This window comes from Bemisia tabaci, chromosome 1, assembly GCF_918797505.1.
Source record: "Bemisia tabaci chromosome 1, PGI_BMITA_v3".
NCBI lineage: Eukaryota > Metazoa > Arthropoda > Insecta > Hemiptera > Aleyrodidae > Bemisia > Bemisia tabaci.
In genome coordinates, this window is record NC_092793.1 from 83,330,704 (window position 1) to 83,351,256 (window position 20,553).

Here is a 20,553-nt window from a genome sequence, read left to right on the forward strand (position 1 = left end):
CGCGGATCACAAGATCAAGTAGATTATGCACCCCAGTGAGAGGATACCCCAGTTTTAGGGGGACCTTTGAAAGTTTAAGATTAGAAATAAGAAAAATGATTGTCATAAGATCAGTATTGGAGGACGAAAAGAACCTAAATTTCGCATTTCAGGATGTTTAGCAGCATTTTTTGTCTATATCCCTCAATTGTAATATATTCACTAACTTTTGAATTTTTTATCTCTCTGAATATTTGTCTCAGATCAAGAGAAATTCAAAAATAACCATAGCTCAGCACAAATTGGTATAGGCTCAAATCAAGGAAAATATTCACTACAGACCGGGCGAGAACAGTCCTGCCGTTCTAAGGAAAAACGCCAGATTAACATTTGGATTATGCCAAATTCCTCCCCCTCGGTATGAAACTTATTTTTTAGAAAAATTATGACAATTTTCTATGGAAATTTTGAGATACTTTGGAGCAAGTAGCGAATTAACCTCTCTGAAAAATGGGGGAGTAAAAAAATCACAAGTTTACTGAAAAATTTGTGTTTCATCAAAGGAAATTTGGTAACGCTCAAATGGCGTTCTTCCTTCGCACAGCAGAGTAGAGTGCTGCTAGGTTCAGTATCGAAGCCCCATGAAGTTATGCATAAAATCAAAATCTTGCAAAGGAGTTTGCGGTTTATATCCGTTTTCCCTCCCATTGTTGTCCCCACTGCTACATACCCTGCACTTGTCAATAGCAGCAAAGACCCTGACCGAGGTCCTCAAGAAATTCCTGAGCAACCAATGTTGATCAATATGCACTGAGATCTAGTAAGAGAATTTGATACAATGGATGCCAAACTGCTTCTGAACAAAATACAGTTTTACAATCTAAGTAAAATGTTGATCTAACTTATAAAATCTCATCTACACTTAGCGAACTGTAAAAATCAAAAGTACTCAAAGTTTCTTCTCCTCCGCTCTTCTTCTCTTTCTTCTTTTTCCCCTTCCTGTGATGCCCAGTGTTCGTAAGCTACGAATTGATGGGTTGGTGCTGTGCTTGCAGTCCATGCTTTAATTTTCCCCTGTAGCTCAGAGGATTATGTATGGGCACAGTGGGTTTTAAACACTTCTAATGCGGTCAACATACCACCCGCGATTTTTTTGCAGGAATGTCAACTAGAAGGTCTACAGATTGAGGAACAACAAACCGCGAAATATGTAGTTTGGCCGAATATGAGAAAATGAGATTTTCCGCTTTTTTTGGGCGTATTTTGGGTCAAGGCGCTCAAAAAGTCAAGTTAGGTTGTTTTTGTGACCTATAAATGCAACTCCTATACATGTTTTTCGGGTTTTTCGGGGGTCTTTTCGCGTTTTTTAGGACACTCTGGGCTGAATTGCTAAAACATTTGAAATGAACTGGGGGGGTAGAGCTCGGTAGTGCTGAGAATACGAGGAGGGATTTTATTCAAAAATACTTTTAAATACTTGGTATATACTTGTAAAGAATCCAAATTTTTGAAATTATCAAAGTCATAGCATGAAAGTTTCTAAAGTATAGAAATTAATGACAAGTTTTGATTGGTTTTACAGGAAAAAAAAAAACATTTTATTTGAAACAAATGAATTTAACAGAAAAACCACATCCGTCATTCTCGATAACCAAGATCATCTCCTTGGTAAAAAAAAATAAAATAAGTATAACAAAAATGATGAAAAGGTAAAAATAGATCATCTCATCAGAAGAAAAGAAAAAATAGATTAAAACAAAGGAACAAATGTTGCCGGGAAGAGTAATTTGGATGGGTCTTCAGAACCTTATATCTTGACCAAGTTTGTAAAAAATCATGGTTCACAGACTAATTTGCTTGCTCGCTGAAAAAACCTATACCTTTCTTAGTTTTGTTGCAAAAATAAGGCACACGATATATGACATTAAAAGTTTTTAAAACCAACCGTGTGGGGATATTTTCATAATGCTCAACTGATATCCATCATGTACTTGCCACAAAGGTGCAGAACTTAGATCCGGTTGCTCAATTTTTAATGAAAAATTCTTACTGAGTGGGAATAACCTTAACCCTAAAGTCATTGCATCAATCGACAACCTAGCAGGAGCTGCAATTGGTTTCCCTATCCCTATTTCTATTTACTTTGGTTTGTTTTTCATTTTGATAGAGAGTGGAGTTGCTGAGTGCTGAGTAGTCAGTTGAAACGTTTTGGTTTTTTATTTGTCATTTTTAGCCATGTTTTCTGTTTATAATAAACGTGACCTGATAACTGCTTATTATAATTTGAAGAGTCAATATATAATATGAAAGGAAGGCAGAATACTTACAGATGTTGCAGCTAGCAATGCTCTGGGTTGCTAAGGACTTCACAATTAAGTTGACAGAGGTGAGACTAGAATCAAAATGAAAAGACTGGTGTTCCATCAGATTAGATAATAATTTTACAGCTACAGTAGAGCTTTGTGCAGATAATTCTTCAACATCCTTCCTCAATAAACTGGTTCGCATGAAACAAAATGAAGTGAAAATAGGGATTTATCTGTGGAAGCGAGAGAAGAAAAATAAAATTTATGAACATTTTCCATGGCAGTCCAGTTAGCAAGCGGCCATTATTTTGCTCCAAAACTCAATAGAAGAACTTGCTCTGGTACTCGCTTTATCCACAAACGGTCAAAAGGAGTTCGAGTTTGCAAGCAGGTAATTCTCTGCTATTTCTACTATTCCTGTCGCACGGGCTTTTCTGGCACACATATCACTCAACAAAGTTCACATAAATTACTTTTGATGCAGAATAACTTCCTTCGTCAGACACATACTCGGAAAACATCATAGAACCAACCCTGTTTCCTAGCAGGCAGAGAAGGGCAGAAAATCTCAACTCAGTCCCTGTCACACAACTGAGGTTCCACAATTCAAACGGCTATGGGATGCTGGAAACCGAAACTAACCTACTTGACATTTTTAGAATGTATGGACCTTCTACTTTTTATTTCTTTAGTCTGCCTTAAGAAAACTGACAATATTCCCGTCGTGAGATGAGGCAGAAGGCTTGTTACAAGGTTTTCATCGAAACTCAGTGCCCCTACTTTTTGCTTCATACGGGAGCTACCAGGGGCGCTGTTTGTAAAAAACAAGTGGTTGTTGTTATTCAGTGTGATCCTTTTACCTCACATATGTGCAATCACTGTGATAACTGACAAGAACGTGTTTAGGTATTTTTTTTTAAGTGTGAACGTGAAAACCATCCTGAACCAGCTCAACTGAGTCCCTACATTATTACAAGGAAAGCTTCAACAAAATTCAACTATTTTAAGATATTTAACGTAGTACTTAGTCTTAATCAAGGAGCACGTTTTGTTTTGGCATTAAACATGACCTCAAATTTTTTCTTCCATCAAAACAAGCAGAATTCTCAATCCAGTCCCTTGAGTGTAGTATTCTACAGGGTGTACCAAAAGTCCGTCCCACCCCTGCTAACTTTTGAACGAATTGAGCTAGGGTAATGAAACTTTGGGAATGTTCCTATCTCAAAGGGGACCATCTTTTGACGGGGTCAAAATTTTGGGCCTCCCTCAGGGGGGGCGCGGGGGGCCCCCAACTTTTTAATTTCAAATGGCAACCCCTATCTTGTGATACATCATTCGAAAGAGCATAAAAAACTAAGAATTTTGGCGCAAACCGCAGATCAATATCTTAATTTTTGACCGAGTTATGATAGGTCAAAGGTCAAATTTGACCTATTTTCAAAAAATCATAACTCCGGTTCAAATTATCGTAAAGAAAAAAATAAAACGGGAAAATCTACCAAATTGTGTCCGCTTTTAAGTAAAAATTGCAGAAATCACTTCGCTGTTATTTTAAGGGAGGGTTTGGACCCCCAAATACGTCAATTCAAAGGTCATTCAATTTTCTCGCGAAAAAAGGCAATTTCCCCTAGATTTGCCTCCACATTATCTCAGTATGGTCAAAATTAGTTCAACATTACGTTGGCAAGTCCCCAAATTTCGGGAAAAGTTAAAAAAAAGAAATTTAAACGGTCAAATTTAATCGTTTAAATTTCGTTTTTTTTTAACTTTTCCCGAAATTTGGGGACTTGCCAACGTAATGTTGAACTAATTTTGACCATACTGAGATAATGTGGAGGCAAATCTAGGGGAAATTGCCTTTTTTCGCGAGAAAATTGAATGACCTTTGAATTGACGTATTTGGGGGTCCAAACCCTCCCTTAAAATAACAGCGAAGTGATTTCTGCAATTTTTACTTAAAAGCGGACACAATTTGGTAGATTTTCCCGTTTTATTTTTTTCTTTACGATAATTTGAACCGGAGTTATGATTTTTTGAAAATAGGTCAAATTTGACCTTTGACCTATCATAACTCGGTCAAAAATTAAGATATTGATCTGCGGTTTGCGCCAAAATTCTTAGTTTTTTATGCTCTTTCGAATGATGTATCACAAGATAGGGGTTGCCATTTGAAATTAAAAAGTTGGGGGCCCCCCGCGCCCCCCCTGAGGGAGGCCCAAAATTTTGACCCCGTCAAAAGATGGTCCCCTTTGAGATAGGAACATTCCCAAAGTTTCATTACCCTAGCTCAATTCGTTCAAAAGTTAGCAGGGGTGGGACGGACTTTTGGTACACCCTGTATGAGGGGACTGAGTTGAGAAATGGGGACTGAGTTCTTGAAAGTCCTCATTGAAATGAGTAGTTTCTGCTATCATTAAATGGGTTCGTTACTTTCTTTTTCCTATTGAATTTGTCCGAGTGACAGGATAGAATTTTGTCAAGCGGTCGGTAATTTTATTGACAGATGGATATATATAGATATATTATACAGAGAAAGACAGACAGACAGACAAGCCGAGTGTGAGATCACTTATGCCTTTGAGTCTGTCTGTCTGTCTTCCCTCCTCTCCTTCCCCCTCCCCCTTCATCGCCTCTCTTCTCTCCCCGTTTCCTCCTCCCCCCACCATTTCCTCTTAAACACTCTCTCCATCACATGTATCTCTATATCTCATCCATTTCCTCTCAACTCAGTCCCCATTTTGGTGCGGCTTAATTTTGAAAGAAATATGAGTTCCTCTAGCACCAAAACGGATTTTTTACAACTTAAATTGCTGAAACACCTTTACAAAAATTGACTGTATTCTATACAAAAATCCACCAGGGAAATAAAGAAATTGGTAGGAAGAAATTATAATATATTTCAGTTTTTCTTCCCAAAATCTGCCCAGTTTTAGAGATAATTCCTTTCCTGACTATTAGAGGGCTTTTTTTTGAAAATTCATTGCATTTACAACACATTTCCATAGAGTTTGAAAACATTTGGGAGGACAATTATAAAAAATAAAGACAAAAAAACGGAGGGACCGTGTTGAGATTTTATCCAGGTTCATAATTTCTGCCTGCCTGGGGAAAGACTGAAACTCTGTTTCTTGTAGAAACCATTATTGATTCCGAGTGACACATTACGTGAAGTTTCAGAAAAACATATCTGCCGGGGCGTCTTTGAGAGTTCATTTTTCGGAAATTTCGGGCTGAAATAGTAGAAATAGCGGAGAATTACCCAATTGTGTGCTCCTCAGGGTGTCCTTCCACCGTGTCTAGCGGCTGGAGGTAGAGGAGTCGGAAAGCGAGTTCCGGCGAGCGTTTCTAGCTTTAGGTGTAGTGCGTTTGGAGTGGCAGAAAGCTGAAGGAGTTCAAATTCACGTATTCCAGGTCACGAGCAGGATAAAGATCGGCTGCCTCTGTGTGTGCATCTGAGGATTCCTTCAATTTATATATGCAATTGAGATGGCTGTTTGGCAAATGTTAGTCTATCCACACTTTCTTGTGTTGTAAAACGGAATGGAGTGTGAAGACCACTTTTAATGCAAGTGTTTTCCTTATGCGTACTTCTTATTATTCGGATGATTCAATACTGATATTGCAATTTATCTTTCATGACTGTGGCCTTGGAAACAGAACTGAAATATTTACTACTTTATCAGTTGATTTGTTAATAAACAATAGAGTTTTCGAAGCCAACCCCCCTAGGGCAAGTCAAAAAACATCGACTTTCGAATTTCAAAAAGGTATAGGGGCGAAAAGTTGCGCCTAGGCATCAAACTAAAGTGTGCCAAAGCGTTCCTCGAAAAAAAAATATCTTGGGGTACCTCTTCTGCACTTTGTGTCAAAAAATTACGTGATTCAAGCTGTTTTCCCTGATTCCATCGCACTGTTTAAGCATGATGGAGATTGGCTAGAGCCCTGACTTGTGGAGGATTAACTCACTTCTAGTTGTCATTTAAAGTGTGCTAATTAATTTTTGGATCAACATATTTTTTGTGCCCCCCACATGCCCTTAAAAATGCAAAAAACGCGATTGCGGCCAAACGCGCCTCGTATAATTCAACGGTTTTATCGATTTTTTTAGATGACTTGGCAACCACGCAAAAAGTCAATTTCCGGAAGTAAAAGTTTAATATGTAAACAAAAGAGTTAAAATATTTAAGGTTTTTAAAGCGATGAATGGGAGCAAAAAGTCATATTTTTCTTGCCTCTGTGGATGTACAAAAAATGACGTAAACGAAAAACGTTTTACGGGATGCTATTCTGCCATGAAAAGAGTGTCTGAAAATTGAAGGGTCAAATTTTTGCGTGGTTGCCAAGTCACTGAAAAAAATCGTCTAAAACCGCTGAAAAGTCGCTAAAAATCGTGTTTTTCTGGCTTGGTGAGGGCCCTGCATAGGTAGAAAAACATCCCCCAGCAAAATAATAATTATATCCTCTTATCCTACTCAAAAGAGTCTACGAAAATTGAAAGCCCGATTTTTTAAATGCTTGCCAAGTCGTGCAAAAAATTGTCGAAAATCGACGTGATTTCGACCAAATCGAGCAATTCGGCCTAACTGTGAGCTTGCAAATGGGGGGAAAACCGCCCGCATCCGAAATACTAATATTTTTCCCTTATCATTCATATGAATGGTTCCTAAAAACCGAAAATTGACTTTGCGCAGTTGCCAAGTCATCTAAAAAAATCGATAAAACCATTGAAATATACGAGGCGCGTTCGGCCGCAATCGCATTTTTTGCATTTTAAGGGCATGTGGGGGGCACAAAAAATATGTTGATCCAAAAATTAATTAGCACACTTTAAATGACTACTAGAAGTGAGTTAATCCTTCACAAGTCAGGGCTCTAGCCAATCTCCATCATGCTTAAACAGTGCGATGGAATCGGGGAAAACAGCTTGAATCCTGTAATTTTTTGACACAAAGTGCAGAGGAGGCACCCCCAGACATTTTTTTTTCGAGGAACGCTTTAGCACACTTTAGTTTGATGCCTAGGCGCAACTCTTCGCCCCTGTACGTTCTTGAAATTCGAAAGTCGATGTTTTTTGACTCACCCTAACCCCAACGCCCTTCCTCAAGAGTGCAGCTACAGCCAGTAGATCTTATTAGCGGTAATTATTATACTTGTATCTCAAGATTTTGATGCTCAGTTTCAACCATATGTCCTCCTCTTAATGCCAGTTTTACTTCTCCTCGCCTAATTTCACCATTGCTTAGGTTTGGAAAATCGATGTTATACTTAAAAAGCATTCTTTTCATCCCCCCAAGGTGATGATATTCCAAATGTGTGAGTTGTGAATCCTTTGATTCCTTGGTACCAAATTATTGTTGGATTGACCTTCATGGTTGCTGTTGGGGAAGAAGAAAGGAGGAGGAGGAGGAGGAATGGCCTTGAGCCTCACTTAGGAGACTGGGCTAGAGGGCCTGAGAAAGAAAATGTTAAAGATGAAATGTGTGTGTGTCTTTCATAGACGGGGGGGGAGGAGAGAACCTTTGGATGAACCTTGCAAACCTTTGCAACGTACTATACAGGTGTATGCACCATGTCAAGATTAAGAGAAGAAACCAGAAGGGTTTTCACTCATTGCGCACAAGAAGGAGTTGAAAAATGTGGGAGGGTGTAAGATGATGAAAGAACAAAACTTAATGGCCAAAGGGTTTGTTTGTATAGAATTTTAGATTTTACACGAGTTTACAAAACTGAAAATCACACTTAGAAAAGCCGAAGAGCAAAAATGGCTTCTTGGAGTTCCGAGGGTCATAAGTGAAAAAAGAACGAGATAAACATGCAGCATGCAGCACACGATTCTGTGGACTTGTTGACGTCATCGGTGGTGAGACGACAAGACTATACGCGATTGCCTGGCTATAATCAGTGGAGCTATCAGTTGCAAGTCTGGTCATTGGTTTCATGGGTTATGGCTAAATGATAACCGAAAAACTTGAAGCTTAAGTTGAAAAATGAACAAATCCAGCCACTACTGATGACCAAATGAAAAATGTATGTAAATTTTGAAAATGAATGAAAAACGAGTCGTGATGCTTCGGGCACATATGTATGCCACTCCTGACAGGCAAACTTCAGAGCATCATACCTCTGTTAATTTTTAGTCAACGTAGATCCAGTGGGCTTAAAGACAAAGTATGAATTAAAACACCATGCAACAAAACTTCTACTCAAAATTTCACAGGGAGAACGAATCAAACGACTGGAAGTCTAGCAGTTAAAGCCTATATGAGATTTAAGTGTTTCTGATTGACACTAGTTGGATGGCAAAAATATGAAAGGCATACATTTGTATAATAAAATTTCCATTTGATCTATGTTAGAAATACTTGTGAGTATCTCGTTCAGAAGTTGCTTCCCGAACTTCCGAAGTTCGAAGTGTCAATACATTACAAGGTGTACACATTACATAATTACATTATGAGGTTTTGAAGAGAAATAGTTCAGTCATTTTCTAGTTCAGACCGTGACTAGTTGCCCATTAGGCCCAAAACGGTCGTTTGTAAAACCTCTCTGCTGTGGTAAATGTGACTCAATTTATGCTTTAAGGAAGGTAAAGTTCTGTTTCCTAGATCTACTCTCTAATGAGTAACTCATTGTCAAAATTTGTACTACCTCATGATCATGGCGGCTGAACTGAAGTCATTGAGGCATAAAGCATATTCTGCTAAATACAGTATGACATCCTCAGGAGGTAAGTTTAAGAGACTGACAATTTTGGGAATGCAACCTTTGCAAACATTCACAAACTCCTCAGTTTTATCCAGATCTGCAACATGAGAGTGATAAAAAGTGAAATAGCGAATGCTTCATACAAAACATTCAAGATGCAACACTCAAAAAATGGAGTTATCTGAAGTTTTTGTTTTCCTGGAAGAGTTTGGAAACTGTCAAAACGTGGATAAATATGAAAAGCAGACTTCAAAATGAAAAAGTAATTTTCGATGTTTCTAATAACACACTCTAATGTGAATAAAAAAAGATATCACTCTCGCACGTATTTTGAAGAGTGTTCTGAAGCTTTTTTTGCTGCCATCTTAAGCCTTTCTGTTGGGCAATGTTTTGCCAGCTTGTTCGTACTGCTGCTGAAATTTCATGAATGTATATAGGATATTGTCATGCCTGTCAAGTCCATTTGATCTTTGTGGCATCTGTATAAAAGTTGTTTATTTCGTAAATGCAGATTTTTGCTCATACAATCAATTCTCATAGATTTCTTATTTCCTCCTACAGTATTAATGCGATGGTTAAGATCCAAAATGAAATTGAAAAAAATAATTTTCTAAGAATTTTGAGGCTGTTTGGTATGTAACTAAGTAATACTTAGAACATTCTAAGAAGAATCGACATTTCTGATTAGGCCCCAAACAATGGATATACCAAATTAAAAGGGTGGCAACTGAACTTTGAGTTTTCAACTTTGAAGTGCTAGATTCACAAAATGAAAATCGTTAGCAGAATTTGTACTGTCTTCAAGCTCTTGAGACATAGAATTTGTTTGATTAAAAAAAATTTTCCGTAAGCTGTAAGTAAAATTGTCTGGTGGTAATCTAATGACACCACTGTACGCTCAGCCATCACAGCCACTGTCAGAATGGCACAACTTACATGGACCGCGTTAAACAGAAAGGAACCAAGCCACATCAGCTATTGCCAAATTTAATTGGGCAATTCAATTTTTTACATGAAAACGGTTGTACGGATTTCCTTGCAGATGTGAGTGGATTTTTTCCGTAGCACGATACAAATTCCTTCAAATTTTCAAAAGAATCCACACAAACGTTCTCTTGTAAAAAATTAGATTACCCAGTTAAATTTAGCAATAGCTGATGTGACTTGGCTTCTTTCTGTTAAACGCGGTCCTAATATAGATTCATTGCCTTACTGAGTAACATTTTCATTCTTCTTGAAAGCCCCAACCCTAAAAAATTTTGTTCAGTTTTTCTGAGAAGCTCAAACATTTTGGAGCCTCTTCTGATTCTCCCCTCTGGATTTTATTCAGATTGTCTTTATTTTGCCTCAAGATCTAAACATTTCACTCCTTAAAAAACGACATTGGTCAAAGAAGTTCAACTTCCAATCAACTCAGCATTTGTCACTGAGAAAATTTTTAGTGCTGATTCCGAAAATGATCTGTTTATCTTGACCAGATTGGGTTCAAGAGGGAGCTCTAAATTTTCTCCCAAAAACTGGACACTCAAGAAACAAATTCAATTTTCCAGAGAAATCCGAGGTGATCGAGAATATCAGAGATGCTCATCTGAATCAAGGCTAAGAATCCTATCCTATACACACACACACACACACATATATATATATAAGTCTAATTTCATGGTTATTTTATGTATAATAAAGCGAACTTCATGAGTTGTATAACCGTAACTTTTTATTTATTTTAAACAAAAAATTGTTTACAATGCGACGTTTCGGTGGCTTATTATTCCCACCATCATCAGGCAGAGACTGAGGCGACAAAACAAGGAAAAACAAGAAATAAACACCTAGTCCTCCGATCCAACACGGTCAGGGAAGAGAGGAAAAGATAGTTACAATCTAACGAACATTACAAACATTGTTGCCTGAGTTACAGCTATTAATAAACTTTGATGGTCAACAATTGCAATTACGTTGCAAAATTTAACAATTGTGAACGCAATTCTATGCCGAATTTATGGGTTGGTCAAAACTCATAAAGAGGGGATGCCACTTCGTCCAATTGTAAGTGCCTTAAATAGTCCGTTTTATGATATGTCTAAGTATTTTGGAAATATTCTGGAGAAAGTTGTAGGGAAAAGTGGGAACACTGTCAAGAATACTTATGAATTCGTAGATTTTCTCAAAACCCAATCAGTACCTGATGACTTTGTTTTAGCTTCATTAGACGTTGTGTCTATGTACACAAATATTCCGATAAAACTAGCCCTTGATGTTATTAAAGAAAAATGGATGACAATTGCTCCCCATACAACGTTGCCAGAGGATCAATTTTTAGCCGGCATTAAAGCATGTTTAGAGTCAACAGTATTCACTTTCGGCGAAGAATGCTTCAAGCAGATAAACGGCTTGGCAATGGGGTCATCAGTAAGCGCCAATGTTGCCAACCTGGTAATGGAATACTTTGAGGAAAAATTATTTCAAGTGTTCCCTTATAAATTGCTATTCTATAAACGTTTTGCAGACGATATTATCTTATGCTGTCACAAAGATGATCTTGACAATGTTTTCCATTTTTTCAATAATTTTTCGAGCAATATCAAATTTACACTCGAGCGTGGAGTCAACAACTCTTTAAATTTCTTGGATGTCACTGTCATAAAAAACAGAGGGAAATTGATCACGTCATGGTTTAAAAAACCAATATTTTCTGGTAGATATCTCAATTTTTTGTCTGTGCAACCACTTCCACAAAAAATCAATGTGGTAAAAAATCTTGCAACGTGTGTATGTTTGTTGACACATCCTTTGCTCAGAAAAGACAAAATAAAAGAGGCAAAGCAATTGTTGATTGAGAATTGTTACCCGTGGTCACTTATCGAGTCAATTTTTGCAGAGGTAATAAATTCTTGCTACAACGGTTTCCCCCCTCGCAAAAATAGGGAAAAAGAAGAGACGGTGGTTGGACCATATTTGTCCTCATGTTCTGAAAAATTAAGTGCCGCAATAAAACCATTTGGATTATTGCTAGTAACAACAAATAAGTGTAATTTGAAAGGGTTTAAATCAGCTCTAAAAACCAAAATCCCAAACGAGAAAATGTCCGACGTGGTTTATGAAATCCCATGCAAAGGGTGCCCAGGGGTCTACATTGGGCAGACTTCACAGTATGTACATAAGCGCCTTGACGGACACAAGTTTAATAAGCATGAAAAAACGGCACTTAAGCAGCATGTAAAAGAAACAAACCATCAATTTGATTAGGATAACACCAGAGTGCTAAAACAAGAGAAAAATGAGCAGGTCCGTTTAAATTTAGAAGGGTTAAGCATTCTTAAAAATAGCAACGCCCTGAATTCAAGGACAGAATTTTCCCATTTTGAGGATTATTTGGTAGGTACCGATACTTTCTAATTGTTGACCATCAAAGTTTATTAATAGCTGTAACTCAGGCAACAATGTTTGTAATGTTCGTTAGATTGTAACTATCTTTTCCTCTCTTCCCTGACCGTGTTGGATCGGAGGACTAGGTGCTTATTTCTTGTTTTTCCTTGTTTTGTCGCCTCAGTCTCTGCCTGATGATGGTGGGAATAATAAGCCACCGAAACGTCGCATTGTAAAAAATTTTTTGTTTAAAATAAATAAAAAGTTACGGTTATACAACTCATGAAGTTCGCTTTATTGTGTGTATGTGTATATATATATATATATAAACATATATAAATCCGAAAATTCAAAACGCGTACCGATTTAACTTCTGACCGCTTCGTCAGACCCTGGTGCGATTTTTGCAAGCGTGACTCTTTTACGCGTCTGTTTTACATAGGGTGGGTGTGGTTTGCGGACCGCGGTCTGTATACCGGTAAGCGGTAAAAAAACGAAATTTTTTAGTCCAGGAGCCAGAGATATGCTCTTTTGAATAGTCTTCGATATTTGGTAAAAAAAGCTAAAAGACGTATAGGCGTGCGACCAGCAGTGGTATATACGTTATTTATGCAATTTCAAAGCGTTTTTTCTGTTTCCATGGTTGCGCCTGACGCATCAGCTGATGTTATTGCTGTTGAGATAAATTTCTATTTTTAAAAGGACTATGTGCAAAAGGGGCCATTTGGGGCTCAGGGCTGATACCTTTGAGACTTGCCCTATTCATTCACCTAACAATGCCCCATCTTTTCCCAAAGTTTCAAGCCTCCCAAAAATTTTGGGGAGAAGCGGCGAGGAGTCAAAGTTAAAAACCGGCAAAATTTTCGCGACTTTATTGCTCGAAAACCATGAAGTTTTGAAAAACGCGGTTTAAACGAGCGTATTCAGCGTGACGAGAGCTTTCAGAAAATGTATAACATCATAGAGTTTTGTCAACTTCAGCTCAAGTTATCGCCTCCGAAGCGCCGGAACGCTCAAAAATGACCCCTTATTTTTTCACGTTCGGGCCGATTTAAAAGAAAGCCATTTTTTAATTTTGATGAAAAACTCATATGTTGTTCCTGACTTTTTGTAGCCCCTCTAGCTCTTTACCGCATGCCGGGGAAATGTTTTGGTCGCGAGTTATAAGAGCGGAAAGGAGCGAATGTCGGGAAAATCGGCTATTTTAAACTGCGCGCGGCGACGGATCAGGAGACATGTGGCAACTATGCGAGGTCGGCAGAGGAGTTTGATTCGCCGAACTTGGTTAGTACGGTGGGTACGATCGAATAATGGCCAAAACCCTGCACTTTTTGATTGGAAATTGCCGCTTTCAGGGATCATTCTTATGGTCATAGAAGCCCTTTTAGAAGGGGAAGCACTCTGGGGTCCGTGCAGGAACCAAGATGGCGGCCGTTAAAGATGGCCGCCGAGCGTTTTTTCAGCGCGCTATATCTCGGAAACTTCGTGTCCGATTTTCGTTTTCTTGGTCTCTTTTTGAAGCTTAAATGCTTCTCCAGAAGTCTACCTCATAACTTTTTTCGCCTGAGGCACACATAAACGGTCATAGGAAAATTTTGAAATTTTGAATGTTCACCCAATTTTCAAGAGCGTATAATTATTTAACACGCGAGAAAATGACGTTTTTGCCTTAAGTAACGACGATGGGAAATTATCTGACTTTTAATTTGATACCAAAACAATTTTTTTACGTCAAAAAATGCACCCGCTAGAGCAATTTAAGTGAGCGTCGCGGTACGCGGTGCGCGGTGGTGAAAAACGACGGAATACGGGCAATTAACGCGCTACGCAAGTCATACGCGCGCTATATCTCGGCACACTCTCGTCCGATTTTCATTATTTTGGGCTTGTTTAGAAGCTATGTTGAAAGTCAACGAGTGTAACGGATATACTTGCGTTTTTCCTCCGACTTTCCGGGTATTTTCCAAATGAATAGAAAATGTTCAAATTGCCAAAATTTACAACGACGAATAATTTTCAATAGGGTGGAGAAAACACACCTCCTCTCGTGTTTTGTAGAAAGATCATTTTCTGACGTTTTAAAATGATACCACGACCATTTTTGTGCGATGATAAATAAATCCATGAGCTCAATTTGAAGCGCACCCCGTGGCAAGCACTTTCCGTTGGTAGGCGTTTTGACCCGATTCGTCGCCGCGCCGCCGCCGCGCCTTATGCAACCTAAGTGGACGCGACTTTGCGTGACTTCCCGGATTCTAAGACAGATTCTTGATAAATTGCGATGTACAGAGGGTTATCTCACTTCCCATAAAACTTAATTTGTTTATCAAGATGAATTTTCATCGGTATGGTTTGGTATATACGGAGGGGAAAAGGGACAGAAATTCGTAAAAATCAACTGGACTTGGGTATTGGTTGTCTGTTCTGTTCTAAAATTAACTCCAAAGCTCAAAAAAAGAGCTTTCAAAGTTGGCGCGGATATCCCACGCCACCCTGAGAGTCCACCTCTACATCAAGACAAACTTTCTACGCAAAGTTATAGGGAGTGAGTATACATCAGCAAGAATGCCGTGTTTTCACTTTTGGAGTCCCTAAAAAAGGTGGCAAACTCTGTTAGTGTATCTGCTTCCTATCTTTGCATTTCATAGATAGTTTGTCTGGGTGTAGAGGTGGACTCTCAGGATAGCGTGGGATATCCCCTCCATTACGGCCTCAACTTCGAGAGCTTTTTAAGAGCTTTGAAGTTGATTTCAGAGAAAACCAACGGCACCATCGTGTTCCTCGCGAAATATACGGGAATCAATACTTAAATCGCAAATTCTTCACGAATGCAAGAGCTTCGATCGAGTCCCCTTTTTTCCCAGAAATTGAATATGAAAGTTATCTTGAGATGTTACACGAGGATACCAGTGTTCAATATATTAAATTTTAAAAATAAAAGGCAATTAAATATTTTCCTCATAATTAATTTCCTTTCTCTAGAGGAAGAATCCGCGACATGAATGGGCTTTCATACATTTTTTATTTTTAGGTTTTCATCAGGCTTAACTTATTGTAACGGGAAAAAGCAATAACGAATACCCGGGCTGCTCTTTCATTAGCTGATATTGGAATGTTGCTGTAAATAATTCCAGGTACGGGGTGATAGGGGAGAGCCGGGCAAAGTGGAACACTTTTTTTCAACGCGCTACAGAAAATTTGTCTCAACTACCTAAGACATTCTGTTTATTTATAATTGAAGTTTCATCGCTTTTTTATCAAAAAAAGGTAAAAGAAGCTGGAAAAGTCTTCAAAAAGCGCCAAGAAAATTAAATACAAAAAAAGAGGCCAAATTCCACTTTGCCCGACTTAAGTCGGGACATCGAGTCGGAATTCGAGACACCGCCCCTTGATATTGTATTAATAATTAAAAGGAGAAACCGATTCAGTTAGATTTTGTTTTTGAAATCGAAACTAGAGCAAATACTGATTAGGTAAGATTAATGGATTTATTAATTTGACACTTTTAAATACGAACAAGCTCCCACGAACGCGGGCCAAATCTGGCGAGGGTCGGCTAGTTACTTCCGTGATTCATTATTGCTTATATTTTTCTTTTTGCATAAAAACAGTTTCTAATGGATAAGTACCCTCTCTAGTTTCGATTTCAAGCATCACATGATGAATACATTTTTTAAAATGACCGAATTCCACTTTACCCGCCCATTCCACTTTGCCGTGGCCCCATAAGTTTTCATGGGCGCGAAAAAAATTTGCGGAGGACCGGTTTTCTATTGCCGTCATTTTTTATTGGTTGTGTTGTTGTTTTTTGCATAGAAACAGTTTCTAATAGATGGGTACCCTCTCTAGTTTCAATTTCAACCACTAGAGTCGCCATAGGACTGACAGATTTTTTTAAAAGGCCAAATTCCACTTTGCCCGCCCGTTCCACGTTGCCCGCCTCTCCCTACAATCGGACTTGATATGCCCAGGGGTGGAATGTCAATAAGAACATTTCGATTCGACGCATACAGGGTGGCTCAGTATTAAATATGAAACACTCAAGAACCGATTATTATTTTCGTCGAATAGGATTTTTTTTAACATTAACAGAATTCGGCTAACTCTATCCGCATTATTGCCTACTTTTTCTCTCATGTTTTCTTTTCTTTAAGAGTAATTAAGAAACATTCTGGCTTCAAATTTTGGGAGTACATGATTCATAATCAAGGATATTGATGAAAAGATCTAAAGTGTTTGTTGCTTGGTTTCTCTGTAAATTAATACAACCTATGGGGACACTAGGCAATATGAAATATAATCAGGCTGATTCAAATCGATTTCGTCCGATTTTCTTCACTTTTTTACAAACTTTTTGACAGTTCTTAGATTTGGAGCGAAATATTTCTCTATATAAGATGGCATATTCTTTAGAAGCATTCTCCATGTAATATATCCCTGCATCACTGCATCACCCCTCTCTGCGAATCCTGCGCCAACTCAATCCTAAGCTCTGCACTCTCAACCCCACATCTCCTTCCGGCAGGCACAGTTAGGCCGGGTTTTCTGCGACTCTGAGAAACCCTCTTCTGTGTTATGTGAGGTTCAGCTCAGTATTTTTTCTTTTTTCCTCTTCCTTTTATTTAAACTTTTTTTAACTTACTCATATGATTTTACTAACTATTTTTGTGATTCTTACAGTTCTCTATACAAAATTGTTTTATTTTTCATGACAAAGTATCATCTTTAACCCCAACCCCCTCTTAGCGCTTTATGAAGTGGTTCCCAATTCTGTAAAACGTCAAAAACGAAAAAAGCGCAACACTATCCTGAACCAGGGTGGCATGAAACGTAAGAAAGAAATAAAAGATTGGAAATTTCAGTGAAATATTTCATGAACTTTCACGAGGCTATGAAATATTTCATATTTGTCAGGGGCTAGAGTATGCAACATGCACTCAAACACACAAAATCAAAAAAAGTCACAATTTTTACATTTTGCGGAACATGAGAAGAAACGGTATTTTTCAATGTCTTTCATAAATTTCTGAAATTTCATGAAACATTTCAGGTAAAATTTCAAGATTTTATTTTTCATGAAATTTTGCCACCCTGTCCTAGACCCCTTCCCTTCCCTTATAGTGCTACGTATTTTATGAACGGCCCCCCTATAGTATGAACCGAGCACAATTCTAAAATATCGTCACATTATCACGCATTCATCCATCATTAGTTTTTATGACCCTCCCTGTATGCTCGTTCTCCTCTAACTCGGACGTCAAAACACACAGTTTTTTTTATCAATGAACCCCCTTGGAAACGTGATCGAAGGCGTAGAAGGACGCAGTTTCGCCTCCGCGATGAGGCAGGAGCCAATCGGGACGGCTCGGTATCGCTCGAAGTGACGAGGCGTCATTGGTTGTCAAGCACTCCTACAGTCCGCGAGCCTCCAGGGGGACACCCAATCTATACGGTGGGTACACAAAAAACCCTGCACTTTTTGATTGGAAATTGCCGCTTACAGGGATCATTCTTATGGTCATTAGAAGCCCTTTTAGAAAAAATGTCCTCACGAAGACCTCGAAATTCGTCCGATTATAGCTGAAATTACAACAAACTTCAGGGAGAGGCTTTTTGAACTGTACGGTGAAGGAGGGGGAGGGGTTTCAACGCTCCCATCATTCTTCGGTGGTAGGGGGGCCGAAATAACCTGGCCTTACCTATGCTGATGATATTTTCTTTCAGTTTACTCTTCTATTTTTGTGAGAGTTTGAAGAATCAGTCAGCTTGACTATCATCTCAATTGTACACTCAGAACCTAATGTTTGTTTTCTTTTCTTATTTTTTAATCCATAAATTATGCACGTAGCGGCCCTTCTGTAAGGCTGGAAGATTCCATGGTGTTCTCTCCTTTCCAGAGATATGATTCCTTTTGCTACCCACGAGTATTTCAATTTGGCCATTTCTAAAAGACAGGCAATAACAGAGGCAGATAAATTGCTTCACCAACATCTTCCTCCTTTTCCCGACTTCCAATAATTTCAAATTTCTTACTTCGGAAATTTAAAAAATTCTTGTTCCTCAAATTAAAAAAAATTCGCTAGGGGTGGGGGGACTAACGTGGAGATGTGAATTTTTCGATCGAAATTCACTATCATGCGGAGCGCAAATCATATCATAATGATTTTTGCTGAAGAGTTTTGTAGCTCAAATAAAAGTTTCCCCCAAGACCTTTACGATACGTGCACAATCTCTGCTTCAGGCACACAATAACCGAGGATATGACGCGGTACTGCCTAACTTTTAGTGAAAGGCCGGAATGCCGATTAATTACGGAATTCAAAATCATGTTCATGTTCTCTCAAGATTTACAAATGAATATTTAAATAAGTACGAAGTAATTTTTTGGTCAAAATAATCCTATCGCGTTCCACCTTTCCTCCGTCGTTGCAAAACTTCCCAGAAAAAACATCGAAAAACAGCTAGTCGATCTTTCAAACCATTTCATATCACGTCTTATACCAGACAACAAATACCCCAAGGCCAAAAGAGAATACGCTTTCATGTTGATTTTTACGAATTTTGTCCCCTATTTCCCCTCCGTATATACCAACCATACCGATGAAAATTCATCTTGATAAACAAATTAAGTTTTATGGGAAGTGAGATAACCCTCTGTACATCGCAATTTATCAAGAATCTGTCTTAGAATCCGGGAAGTCACGCAAAGTCGCGTCCACTTAGGTTGCATAAGGCGCGGCGCGGCGCGGCGACGAATCGGGTCAAAACGCCTACCAACGGAAAGTGCTTGCCACGGGGGTGCGCTTCAAATTGAGCTCATGGATTTTATTTATCATCGCACAAAAATGGTCGTGGTATCATTTTAAACGTCAGAAAATGATCTTTCTACAAAACACGAGAGGAGGTGTGTTTCTCCACCCTATTGAAAATTATTCGTCGTTGTAAATTTTGGCAATTTGAACATTTTCTATTCATTTGGAAAATACCGGAAAAGTCGGAGGAAAAACGCAAGTATATCCGTTACACTCGTTGACTTTCAACATAGCTTCTAAACAAGCCCAAAATAATGAAAATCGGACGAGAGTGTGCCGAGATATAGCGCGCGTATGACTTGCGTAGCGCGTTAATTGCCCGTATTCCGTCGTTTTCACCGCGCACCGCGTACCGCGACGCTCACTTAAATTGCTCTAGCGGGTGCATTTTTTGACGTAAAAAAATTGTTTTGGTATCAAATTAAAAGTCAGATAATTTCCCATCGTCGTTACTTAAGGCAAAAACGTCATTTTCTCGCGTGTTAAATAATTATACGCTCTTGAAAATTGGTGAACATTCAAAATTTCAAAATTTTCCTATGACCGTTTATGTGTGCCTCAGGCGAAAAAAGTTATGAGGTAGACTTCTGGAGAAGCATTTAAGCTTCAAAAAGAGACCAAGAAAACGAAAATCGGACACGAAGTTTCCGAGATATAGCGCGCTGAAAAAAACGCTCGGCGGCCATCTTTAACGGCCGCCATCTTGGTTCCTGCACGGACCCCAGAGTGCTTCCCCTTCTAAAAGGGCTTCTTATGACCATAAGAATGATCCCTGAAAGCGGCAATTTCCAATCAAAAAGTGCAGGGTTTTTTTGTGTACCCACCGTACTATGGTGGGAGGGGGACGTTTTCCTTCCGATCAACGCTTCGCGCGCAGTTTAAAATAGCCGATTTTCCCGACCTCTACTCCTTTCCGCTCTTATAACTCGCGACCAAAACATTTCCCCAGCATGCGGTAAAGAGCTAGAGGGGCTACAGCGAGTCAGGAACAACATATCAGTTTTTCATCAAAGTAAAAAATGACCTTTTTTTTAAATCGGCCCGAACGTGAAAAAATAAGGGGTCTTTTTTGAGTGTTCCAGCGCTTCGGAGGCGATAACTCAAGCTGAAGTTGACAAAACCCTATGATGTTACACATTTTCTGAAAGCTCTCGTCACGCTGAATACGCTCGTTTAAACCGCGTTTTTCAAACTTCTTGGTTTTCGAGCAATAAAGTCGCGAAAATTTTGCCGGTTTTTAACTTTGACTCCTCGCCGCTTCTCCCCAAAATTTTTGGGAGGCTTGAAACTTTGGGAAAAGATGGGGCATTGTTAGGTGAATGAATAGGGCAAGTCTCAAAGGTATCGGCCCCGAGCCCCAAATGGCCCGTTTTGCACGTAGTCCT

General features: G+C 38.8%; 1 protein-coding gene across 1 annotated transcript in view; it reads right to left on the minus strand.

Annotated features, from left to right (window-relative positions):
- Positions 1 to 20,553, minus strand: part of rod (rough deal) — a 136,774-nt gene that overhangs the window by 15,108 nt on the left and 101,113 nt on the right. The window contains exons 19-20 of the mRNA XM_072306313.1: positions 8,934 to 9,087; positions 2,307 to 2,476 (exon numbers count right to left, since the gene is read on the minus strand). Coding sequence (XP_072162414.1) covers positions 2,307 to 2,476; positions 8,934 to 9,087 — 324 coding nt within the window. The remainder of the gene's footprint in view (positions 1 to 2,306; positions 2,477 to 8,933; positions 9,088 to 20,553) is intronic.